This window comes from Geotrypetes seraphini, chromosome 9 (genome assembly GCF_902459505.1).
Source record: "Geotrypetes seraphini chromosome 9, aGeoSer1.1, whole genome shotgun sequence".
Lineage (NCBI taxonomy): Eukaryota > Metazoa > Chordata > Amphibia > Gymnophiona > Dermophiidae > Geotrypetes > Geotrypetes seraphini.
The window spans coordinates 62,653,975-62,665,902 of NC_047092.1; the positions used below are offsets into that span (position 1 = coordinate 62,653,975).

Below are 11,928 nucleotides of genomic sequence, written 5' to 3' on the forward strand. Positions count from 1 at the left end.
TGAAGTGCCAATGACCCTTCAACATTAACATGTTTAAGGCAAGCAAGTAATGCTTATCTTTAAACCATCAATTCTCATCAAAGAAAGATCGGGTCCAAGATGAAACAAGATAGCATCTGTAGCAGAAAACATGCTCTTTCAAATGATATACAAAATAAATAAATAAAAACTATACAGATATTTGAATCTGAAAAACAGTGAAAATTTGCATAAATGCATAAAGCCATATTTTTTGGATGGTCATATCTTCAGCTTCACTTGACTGTAAAAGCTCATATTGCAAATCTCGGAAGTACCTTATGGTACATGTCTGCTGGTAAAGTTGTACTCTCAGCTGACTTACCTACCAGCAGCAGTATGGAGCCAAACTTTGCCAAAAATTTTCATTTGTGAATTTTTTTGCCTACTTTGCTGACCTGTAGAAATGGAAGAACGTTCGCAAAAGATTTCAAACTTGGCACAGAAACTTGCCCCAAGGTGTTGTACCAAACTGCAAAATTTCAGACTCCTGGGTAGTCTCCTTCTGCCGCAGTGCTTAAGCAAAGTTGGCGTTTTAAGTCACACGAGGCATGGGAGTGGATCGATTGCTTTTGAGATAGATCCACAAAATTTTGCAGAGTTTCATTTGAGACCCTAGACAACACCCCTGTAAAATTTGGTTGGTTTTCAAGGGGGTCGAGGTGGGAGGCTTTCAGTATTGATCCACTTGACATGGAATGATCCAGAAGGCTAAAACAAAATCAGGTGAAAAAACCCTGGCGGCACAGTGGAACTCACTGCCAAAGCAGAAGACCCAGCAGAAACCTGCCCCTGTCTCTCCAAGACTGGGGGACAGTCACTTGAGGCTGTAGACAAGATGGAGGAGCTTCCCGTCGAATAAAACTCCCTCGAGGCCTGAAGTGGCAGAGACGCCTGAACCGCCCCAGCTACTAAAGCAGTCAAGCTAGCAGAAGCGGTAAGGGAGTCCCCAAGCACTATCGGTAGTAAGGGAAACCTTATTTCCCTGACCATCGTCAGCTGGGGGAATCCCTGTGTGGGCGGTGAGGGAAGCCCAGGCTTCCCCACTGCCTGCTTTGTGAAGGGGCCTGGACGCCGGCACCTGAAGCCGATGAGAATTCTCTTTCACAGCGGCCAGCACACCACAAGCACAGGCCAGCAGCATCGACCTCACGTCTGGAGCACAATGAGAACTTTTCCCCTTTAAAAGTGCTCATTGCGCAATACGCGAGTAAGCTAAAGAAAAGTGTCGGTTAGCAATAAAAAGCAATTACAGACAATTGAAGGCTTCTCTTCAGACCGGCACTGCCTCAGATTTGTTTTTTTTTTTTAACACACTCCACTGGCTCTCTAAGTCATATACCTTGCCGCTATTAGTGGCAAGGCTTACAGCTGAGGAACTACTACAGAAAATAATTCTTGGGAGGTGGAGGAGGGACTCAACCCATGAATTGTGACACCCCTGAGGTCAGACGGACCCCCAAAAGGGTCCCCCCAAGCTCAACCCGGCACCAGACAGGGACCAGAAGGCCACTAAACAAATTCCAAAAGCCCTACATTAAATCAGGGAAGACTGCAACAGCTTACCACCTCCTGCTGGAGAATGACAGCAGACCAAGTGTATTAGGGACTGCACAACCCGCTAGTACTACAGCCAAAAATTTATGTCTCAGTCTCCACCTGCTGGTCATGGTGAGCTATTATCCATCAGTGAGCTGTGACAATCTGGAGATATGCTGAAGAATATGGGAAAGTGCAGGCAGGCTTCCATCAAGATTAGGGAAGCTAGACATTCCCCCGGAGCCACAACTGCAATGACTCACTGCACAGTTTCCATGTGAAAGCGTTGAACTTTCAGGGCCTCATTGACATGCGTAAGATCCAGAATGGATCTCCAGTCCTCTGAGCCTTTCTTGGGCACTATGAAGAATATAGTGTATTCTTATGGTGGTAGTCTATTAGGGGATGAGTAAACTTGAGCTTCCACCCTTCCTGAATGATCCTGAATGATCTCCAACATCCAGCGGTCTGACGAGATCTGCTCCCAGACCTCCGCATATGCTGAGTGCTTTCCTCCAACCCTCAGGGGGAAATCTTCAGTCCTGGTGTCATTGCACCTTCTTGGAGGCTGAAGAGGGACAAATAGCAGAGGCTTGGCTTCACTTAGGTCCTATCTTAATCCTAGATAGAATCTCTGAGATGAGACTCCTCTTGAGTACTGACGAAAGCGTCTCGAATTACAAAAATTAGACAGCCTTGAACCAGTCTAGAGGTTCGTGGTCTGCTGTCCAGCAAAGATTTTAGCCAGTGATCTGCCACACTGACCATCAGATCAGACAGACCCTTTCTGAACAATATCTGTACCTTGAAAAGGAGTCTTGTAGGTGAAATCTACCGCCCACTACCTGATCTAGAGCATTCTGCAGGCTGATTAGCCGAGAGCCGCCCTCCGATCTGCAGAGGAGCAGTCGGCCTAACATCAGGACTGTTTCTTAGGGGGCAGACACCAGGATTCACCAAACCGTTGTTTGGCTGATAGGATCACTGCCCTAAGGTGCCCCCATAGTATTGACGGGAACATCTGGTCCCAGACCTGATATCAGGCAAGGACTTGGGTTTATGGTCCTGTACACTAGCCATGAGGTCGTATAAACCTTTACCAAACAGTAATTACCCTCTAAAAGGTAATTTACTCAGGGTCGCTTTAGATGATGAGTTAACAGACCACTGCTGGATCCACAATATCCTACATGCCGAAATAGAGTACGCCAAGAGCTTGCTTACCATTCTGAAGAGATCATGCAAGGTGTCCACCACTTTAGCCATGCCTGAAATTAAAAAGGGAGCATTATAATGTCAATATTATGGTGAAGCTTTGAATGGCAAGCTCTGGTCACAAAAGAAGCAGCTGCAGCCGCTTTCAGCCCAGAGGTCGAAGAGTCAATGAGTCATTTGAGGACTAAATCAATCCTATTGTGCTGTGTCCTTTAACACAACCCCTCCATCAATATGGAGATGTGCACTTGGTGATCTGTACCACCAGGAAATCTACTTTCCGGGATGCCATATGTTGATTGGGTTGAGCTTGGACATAGCTCTAGCAACTTTGAAAGGACCCTCTGGTGCCTCCCAGTGATCCGTGAGCATCTTTGCTATGTCTAGATGATCAGGAAAAAATGAAGACTATGGCTTTGTGCTATGCATAAGAGAACATTTCGTTGCTGCTCAACTTCCCAACCTCCAATTTCAATTCCTGGAAGGATTCATAAATTAGTCCAACCAATGCTGAGGGCTTAAAGAATCTCCGCACCATAGGGTTCTCACCCAGATCCGGAACCTTTCCTAGATCTGGATCTTAGAGATCTACAAGTACTGCTACACCACCACAATGCTAGTTCATGACTGAGTAAAGCAATGGCATTGTCAGGTTGTCTTGGTCATCTGTATCATTGGCCGATGAATCATCCATGAACAATTTGGGGAATCTGGACTTAAGACCTGTGCCCTGGGAAGGGGGAACCGCCAAATCAGGAAAATCCAAGATGGCCACCAAAGGTGCAATTTTCAAAGAAAAACAACCCAGGAAAAGCACAGACATCCCCAAATTTTAGGAATTTAGGGGTGGGAGAAACTAGAGCTAACTCCCAAACTACCCAAAAACTACTTTTTAATACCCCCTCCAAATTCGCTGACAGGTTGTCAGCCCTGTACTCACTGTGCCATATGATGCTGGGAGATGCAGGAAAGAAAGCTGAAAACAGCTTACAGGGAGAGATCCTCTGCCTCAACAAGCCTTGTCTTCTGATTGCCCTTCTGGCCCGACACCATCAGCCAGGGACCACCACTCACAAAACATATCACACGCGCGACTTGGCAGAGGAACACAGTCAGCTCCGATCCCAGATATACCTCCATGGAGCCACACAGCCTGTGCTCAAGCTCACTAGTTGACAAACCTGAGGTGAGCCAGCTCCCAAGGGAACACTCCCTGAGCCACGATCTAAAGGTGCAGGCTATCCAGGATGTGCACTGCAAGGAAGCCAATTCCCCTGGAAACAGACTTTATCCCCAAAGTCTGCAATCTCCTGTAGCCAGAGCTGTCACCCACGGAGAACCTCTGCAGCACGAAGACGTGAAACGCATAAAAATACTGAGAAGAAAAATTGAACAAATGCAGAAAAGACTAGCTCCTGTCTTGCTTGTAGGAAAGCAACTGGAGTCTCGAGGGCAGTCCTGAAGAAAGAGGGAAGGGTCTGAAAAAATTATGTAAAGGAGGTTTCCTACAAATAGTCTTGCAACATGGGATGTATAACCCACTCATCCAGGAAGAGCGGGATTATACAAGTACTCTTCCTTTAGCATTTTTTTCTCTCACAACCTATCAGTGCCTTTGTCTACTCTTTCTTCTTCTTGCTTCTCTATCACTGAATATTCCTTTCCCAGTGCCTCCTTCAGCACTCCTCCATCTCTATGGTAGACCAAAGGAAGGCAGTCTGTCTGACCTACACTGCTGCTCTCTTCAGCTCCAAATTAGTCTACTGCTCAGACATAACTTAGCTAACCAACAAGTTGCAGGGTGAGACAGGAACAGTAGCTTAGGAAACATCAACCTTCTGTCCTGCTTTGCCCTGCAGTCTCATGGCTGGCGAAGAACTGTCTGAGCAATGGTTGTCTCCCTTAAGCCACTGGTCTTACCTATTTTGCAGCTTATTGGCTGGATCAGGAATGTCTGACCAATAGGCTACAGGGGGAGGCGGGAGCAGTAGCTAGAGACACAGCCATACTTCCTGCATCTCTACTTGGGGAAGATTTCAACTCTAATGTCTGAACAGTACTGCAAAATATATCCAGGGTGCTGCATCAACCACAGAGCTGGCACCTATGCATCTTTTAAATATCAGAACAATATAGCTAAGATATACTTCTCCCTCTGTATTCGCTGTGATAGGAGATTAATAGACCCGCAGATACAGAAAAACCGCAAATAACTTTTTCATATGTTATTCGCTGTTTTCTATTAAAAACCATTGTTAATATGGTGAAACCGCAAATAACATGTTGGGAGACCTGGCCTGTTCCTGAAGGAGAGGCAAAACACAGTGAAGAAAGTGCTGGGAATCAGCGATTTTCTCTGTAAACGCTTGGAATCAGCGGTATCTCTACGCAAGCTGATGTAATTTGGGGGGGGAGGAGCCAGCAAGCTAAAAACCGTGAATAATCGAAACCGCAATTGCTGAAACCGCAAATACGGAGGGAGAAGTGTACTTTACAGTCATGGTTTATCACTACCAACATGGATGGCAATAAGTAGACAGACTGAAAAAGCCAATTGGTCTTGTTCAATCTACCACTACCTACCATTCCTTAACAGGAAAAGAGGAAAAATAATTTTTTTTATTTCTAGGATAATCACAATGTATTTGTCTTAGGGTTGAGTTGCTGACTGTTTACAATTCTTTTTATACAATAATCTCTAATCTACATGCATGAAGATATGCACCTTAAAATCAACAATATCTTTTTCCTCAGATATTCTAAATTTCCTGTTTATTCTGTGCCCTGTTCAGCTTGATTCCTCAATACACAACAAAGTGTTATTCAGTTAAATAGCATCCTTGCTGCAGATGGCTAGAGCAAAGAATTAATTATCCACCCCTGCAGAGACTGGATCTTTCAGCTGGGGCTGAAAATAAGCAGAACATCACCTCTTTCATGCTAAAGGGTATAGTTGTCAAAGAAAAATAAATGCATGGTATTGTACAGTTCAATACTACGTCACAACATAAATAATCCACATCAAGGAGTTTTAGACAGGATTTTTTAAGGTTTCATAAAAAGAAACAGCTAATTATACAGAAATAGGCCAAACATAATGAGCTTTAAACCAATGAAATTGCTACTAATTCCAATATATATTTTGAATTTCTCCAAATATTTACTTATACAAGCACATTTTTAAATATTAAGACATATATAAACATGCATTAATACAAAAATGAGAATAAATATAGCCAAAACACAGATCAAAAAAAATATCTATTTCAATCACATCAACATGTTCTAACACTCAGGCTAACAAAAATCCTGGATTTTGTTTCATAAAAGGGATCCATTTACCCATGCCCCTCAGGTTTTCGCGGCAAGGTCTAGTCAGGAATCCCGAGCCCGTGTCTGTGAAGCGAGGGGCATCCCCCAGCCCCTCGCTTCACAGGGAGGCTGATCCTCACAGGGCAAACAAGGCTCTCTCCCACACTACCTTTGTGCTCTGGGAGCGCAGGCGGCGGATAGGGACCTGGGGCTCTCGCTCGCTCTCACCGTGTGGACGTGCCCTTCCTGACATCGCACATCATGCACTTGAAAGCCTCAGCGCTGTTCCTGAAGGTGCACACGCTGCAGTCCCAGTACCCCTCCTCGGAGGAAGGCTTCGGCTGCCGCTTCGGCCTGCGGAGCGGACACAACAAACGGGGAGAGAGAGGGTCAGTCGCAGTGGCGGCGGCCCTGGGCCTGCTCCCAGCCTCTAATCAATCCTCCCTCTCTCCCACCCCCTCCCCCGACCTTTTTCTCTTCCCACGCCCCCACACCAGTGGTCCGAGGGGTGGGGAGAGAGCTCGGGGTGTTCCGGCAGCTTTCCCTCCCGCTCTCCTATCATCCAGCTGCCCCCACTCCATGGGAGGTGCATCCCAGCTGCTGGGCCGCCGTTAACACAGGCTTATGGCCGCGGAGGTTCTTACAGTCACCGGGACACCGTTATAGCCTCGGCCCCAGAGAGAGGAAAAAAAAGCAGCTCTCACGGGTAACCCTCGAAGAGCTGGAAATGACCCTCCCCGCAGCTCTATCACTCTGTGTGTGAAGGTCTGAGCGTCTGCAAGAGCCGCGTTACCTGGTCGGGCTTTTCTTATCTCCCATAACGTATTGCTTATCTCTTCCAGAAAATGAATAATATCAGTACGCTCGGACGCGCGATAGTACTGTACTAAATAAAGCAAATAAAAAGCCGGTTAATGGTATTAATGCAAAACAAAAAAAAAAAAAAAAAAAAGCGCCTGAGACGGAGCTAGATCCCGCAGACGCCAGCTGTCCGAGGGAACTCCTAGTTATCATCACGTGCCCTGCGCGAGCCAACCAGCGCCTGCCCGCGCTTGAAAAAGTGAGCAGGAAAGCGGAAGGCGGCAGGTTTACATCTGGCAGCGGTGGAGGAACTGTTGCGGATGGGTAACCGCTTATCTACAATCCTGACTCTTACCTCAATTTCTTCTGGTTTGGCACGTAATTAATCGCTTGTTCTTTACCGTCATTTATTCTAATTCTGGTCCTGGTTACATACTCGTCTCACTTTTCCCAGAGGAAAAATTACAAGATTCAATCCTGTTGCTTTACCCCTTGGTTAGAACATGTCTAGAGGGGGTAGCAAAGAATAACCCCTATCCCCCTCCTTGCGTTTCAAGTGGTAGTAAGTTTTGTTTTTTTTTTTTTTTTTTGGGGGGGGGTTAAGTTTAGACTAGTATATCTAAATACAGCTACTGAAATTGAACAATGAAGGGCAATTCTATAAATTGCTGCCCAACTGTGCATAAGTTATAAAATAATAGCACTTATGAGTGTGATTGATGCCCTTAGGTGTATTAGTGTTAGGTGCTATTCTATAGCACTCACAACATCCTGAGTTGGACACATACACTGTTTGACATGCCCCCTTGAGTTCCTATCCCGCCCACTGATAGGGCGGGATAGGAACTCAAGGAGTCATAGCCAAGCTCAATTTTGGAGCCCTTGCAGCCTGTGCGGCTCAACTGCCCACACATGGGGGAAGATTCTCTAATGTTCACAGTAAAATCTGATTTCAAAATGATTTCAAAAAGGCGAGTCATTCTTTAAAAAAATACGCATGCAAAAAGGTCCACTTCAACCCCCGCACACCAATGCCAGGGAACCCTTGAACGAAGAGGGACCTAAACAGGAAAGTCCCGCAGTCTGGACACGGAGAGAAGAGACCGCCATACCCTCCCTAAGGCCAGCCTGCAGGAAGTCCAGAACATGAACCGATGGTAACAAAAGGTCCACTTCAACCCCCGCACACCAAGCCTGAAAGCACCTCCAGGCGTTCACGTAGGCCAATACAGTTGATTTCTGCTTGCTCTGAAGGAGCGTGGCGACAACCGCAGAGGAATAACCCCTGGACCTCAATGCTGCTCGCTCAGGTACCAGGCCGTAAGACCAAGCGGTCCGGATCTTGACGTGCAATCGCTATCACCAGCAATCAGCACAATGTATTATTTAATTTTTTATTTAAGTTTTTGGAATAGAGTGTTTTTATGTGAGAAAGTATTTCTTTTCTCTTTTTGCATTTGAAAGATTTGATATACCGTATTTTTCACTCCATAAGACCACCTACCCAAAAGACGCACCCTAGATTTAGAAGGGGAAAACAAGAAAAAAAAACCCCAACATTCTGAACCCAGGCTCTGCACCCAGCCCCCCCTCACTCCTTGCCAGGCTCTGCACACAACCCCACACTCCTTGCCAGGCTCTGCAACCTGTCCCCCCTCCCTGCCAGGCTCTGCACCCTGTCGCCTCCAGTACCTTTCTAAATCCTCACGCGAGAACTGATGGCAGCCATTCAGAAAGCGGGGCGGACACAGGCAGCAACGTGGAAAGCTGGCTCCTGCCCGTGCCGATACATGCTGGACCACCAGACTATAAGTGTTTTTAAAAGGTACGACGGGGCAGGAGTGTTTTTAAAAGGTACAGGGGGGGGTGTAAAAATTTGTATCTTCGCTGTATAAGATACACCCAATTTTGGGGTGGAAAAAAGTGCATTTTATGAAGCGAAAAATACGGTACATTGTATGCCATTAATAGCATACAATCTTCTCTGTTAAAAGAAGTTAGACAAAATACTGTGGATTTGAAGAATACTATATTTCAGAAGCAGTCTTGGTTCAAGCGCAGGTTGTTAATCAACATGGACAAGAAATGGATTCCTTAAGGGCTAGGCTCCAGGCAATGGAGACATGCGAGTCCTAGATGGTAAAGATATAAATTATATTGCAAAACACTTAGAGTACCTTGAAAATCAATCAAGACAATTCAACTTATGATTTTTTAATTTTCCTGTCTCCACTGGTGCCAGCTCTGGATATGTTTAAGAAATTTCTGATGGAAGTTTTGAAGATGCCATCGGAGGTACTTCCTCTTATTACACGTGCTGAGTACCTCCAGGGTTGGAGGAGTTCTCCTAACCCAGGAGCAACAGCTGAAAAGGAAGAACCCCTGGGACTTATTGCCCTTTTGGGATCCTCTCTGGAAGTGGTTACCTTTAGAACTACATTGCTGGTTACCTTCGCTTTTGAGCTTGACTGTAAATGTTTTGAAGCTTTAGACATTTGGATTCTGTTTCTAGGGTCTAAAATAAGAGTACTGTATTTCTTGACTTAGCACAAGATACACAGATAAGGCAAAAAGCCTTCTTGGCCCTTCGGGCTAGGGTTTGGGCTTTATCTGCTAACTTTATATTAAGATTTCCTTGTAATTATTGTATTGTTCATGAAGGTAAACAATTTAAATTTGACCCTTAGCAGTTTGAGGATTTTTAAAGAAATTAATGTCATAGTGTAAATTCCATACATTCGTTGTAGACTAGCTAGGGGCGGGATCTCGGAGCGGCCTCTTAGTGCATTTATGTTCCTTTATTACTTATAAATAGTTACTTTTTTCTAATTTTGGATCACAATTACCTAAATGTGGGCAAAAGATGTTTATTATTTCCTTTTGTATCCTTAGTTTTATTCTACTTTATTTCAATAATTTCTGTTAATCTCCAAAGTATTGGTGATATAAATGTGAAATTAATAAAGAATAAATTTTTTAAAAATCACATAGGCATCAATTTTTTATATTGAGACCAGCAGTAACCTCCATAGGAGGAGATTTCTTTCTTAGATATCCATGCAAGTGCATAATAAAATATAGGTCCATTAAATATGTTTTCCTCAATCCATCTCAGCTATCTAGCTTTGTGTCCCTAAAGCGCCTTGACTAAGAAGGTATTATAATAACCTTTAAAGAATAGAAAAGGACTCTTTCCAGCAGCAGACTGCAGACTTCCTCAGAATTAGTTTGTCTTTTTTTGTCCTTAAGTTCACTCGTATTTAATCTTGGATCACCTTTTGAGGACTTGAGATAGATTAAGTGATAGTTATTTTCTTTGCAAAATTGTTTTTCTATATAATAATCTTAAAAAAAATTCTTTATTAATCTAACTTTCTGTACAAGACGTTTAATGCTTGGAGATTTTTTTCCATCAGTAAACAACAAGGATACTCTGCACATGCGTTTGGATCGCTCTTACAGCGATCAGTGGGATCACTATAGGGCATGTGTCCAATCAGATCATTTGCATGTAGAATCTGTAGTGAATCGATCGTTCGGCAAAACTTGGCCAAGAATCGCTGTAGGAATGCCCCACAAAGGAAACACACACACGCAGTCTTAGAGTCGGGAGGAGGCGCTAGCAAGGGCTAACTCCGAGTCCCTATTTATTATGCTTCTAAGCTAATGACATCATAGTAACTCCCCCTCATTTACACATCTCATGATTGGTGGGTACAAAGATACATGGTTTTACATTGGTGGATACAAAGATAGGTACATGCTTTTACCTCATGATCACCCTCCCTTTACCTTGTGATCATCCTCCAACTCAGCACTTAGAGAAGGACCTGATTAACACGTGGACAGAGCCTGAGTCTTTGCACATATGCAATGCCTGTGCAATACCTGTCAGCTGATGTCCTTACCAAATAAGGACAGCTCAAATAAGATAAGCATGTGACAGTCCAAAGGTTTTAATGCATGCTCCTTAGCCTTAAGGTGTAGGCAAAGTCTGATTGTTGTCCATATAAGGAATAAGGGTAAACCTGTGTTAGGTTAATATGTGACAAAGGTCTTGTGATAAGATGCTAGCATTTTCCTTTACTTAGAATGGCTGCATGGCAAGAAGGGAGAGGGAATGGGAATAATTCTTAATTCTTTCACAGGGGCTCCTAATTCTTTCACAGGGGCGATGAAATTAGTGTGCCGATCTCACCCTGTTTCAGAATGGCATCCCTACAAATTGCCCAACACCAATCCAGATCGGTAAATTTAGTGAATCTAGGCCAAAGTAGTGTGCTGCACCATAAACAAAAACTTAAACAGTACTTAGCTTAATGAAGAAAAGCTTTCAACACTGCAGATATTCCAGTCGAAGGGCCATTTTGACGCCCAGTCTTTGTCTCACAAGGTCCTCTTGCAATTTTTCACAATCCTCTTGTGATTTTAGTTTTGCCGAGCGACCGATTCACTACAGATTCTACTTGCAAATGATCTGATCAGATGCATGCCCTTATAGCAATCCCACTGATTGCTGTAAGAGCGATCAAAACGCATGCACAGAGTATCCTTGTTGTTTATTGATGCAATTTACGCATGCGCTAGCTCTTTGCCCTTACTATGTAGTTAGTGGGTGGGGGGTTTTCTGCATGTCATTGGCAGCAAAGCACAAGCAAGCTCAAAAGAAAAACCACGGGCTCACAATGTGCTTTTTACAGAAAATATAAAAAACGAATTCTTATGCATATTACGCATAAAGATATTTTACAGTTTTATTTTTAATTTTGATGGTTGTTTTATATGGGGTTGCAACCTCGATACTGATATTTCAGGGCGGAAGAGAGCAGGAGAGTTGGCAAGGATAGTAAGCGACTGGTCCTTTCAGATCGGCAAACCCAATCGGTGTTTCTTCTTCTGCTTAGTGAATTGATAGCTTGCTACTTTTGCATGCCATTTCCCCTCATTTGCATGGGTGGATCGGATCGGAGATTGATCGGGAAGCTGTATAGTGAATCAGGTCAGTGAACGATCGCAAAACCAGTAAAACTGGTTTTGTGATCA

General features: G+C 44.2%; 1 protein-coding gene across 3 annotated transcripts in view; it reads right to left on the bottom strand.

Moving 5' to 3' along the window:
• The window catches only part of YAF2 (YY1 associated factor 2), a 128,643-nt gene extending 121,459 nt beyond the window's left edge, over positions 1-7,184 (bottom strand). Inside the window, exons 1-2 of one of the 3 annotated variants that reach the window (XM_033958482.1) lie at positions 6,878-7,184; positions 6,313-6,438 (exon numbers count right to left, since the gene is read on the bottom strand). In XM_033958482.1, the coding sequence (XP_033814373.1) occupies positions 6,313-6,438; positions 6,878-6,903 (152 nt within the window). In that variant the 5' untranslated portion in view covers positions 6,904-7,184. Of the gene's footprint in view, positions 1-6,312; positions 6,439-6,788 lie in introns of all 3 variants that reach the window. The other 2 variants (XM_033958483.1, XM_033958484.1) reach the window with 2 other exon arrangements.
• Between the last annotated feature and the right edge of the window lie 4,744 nt (positions 7,185-11,928).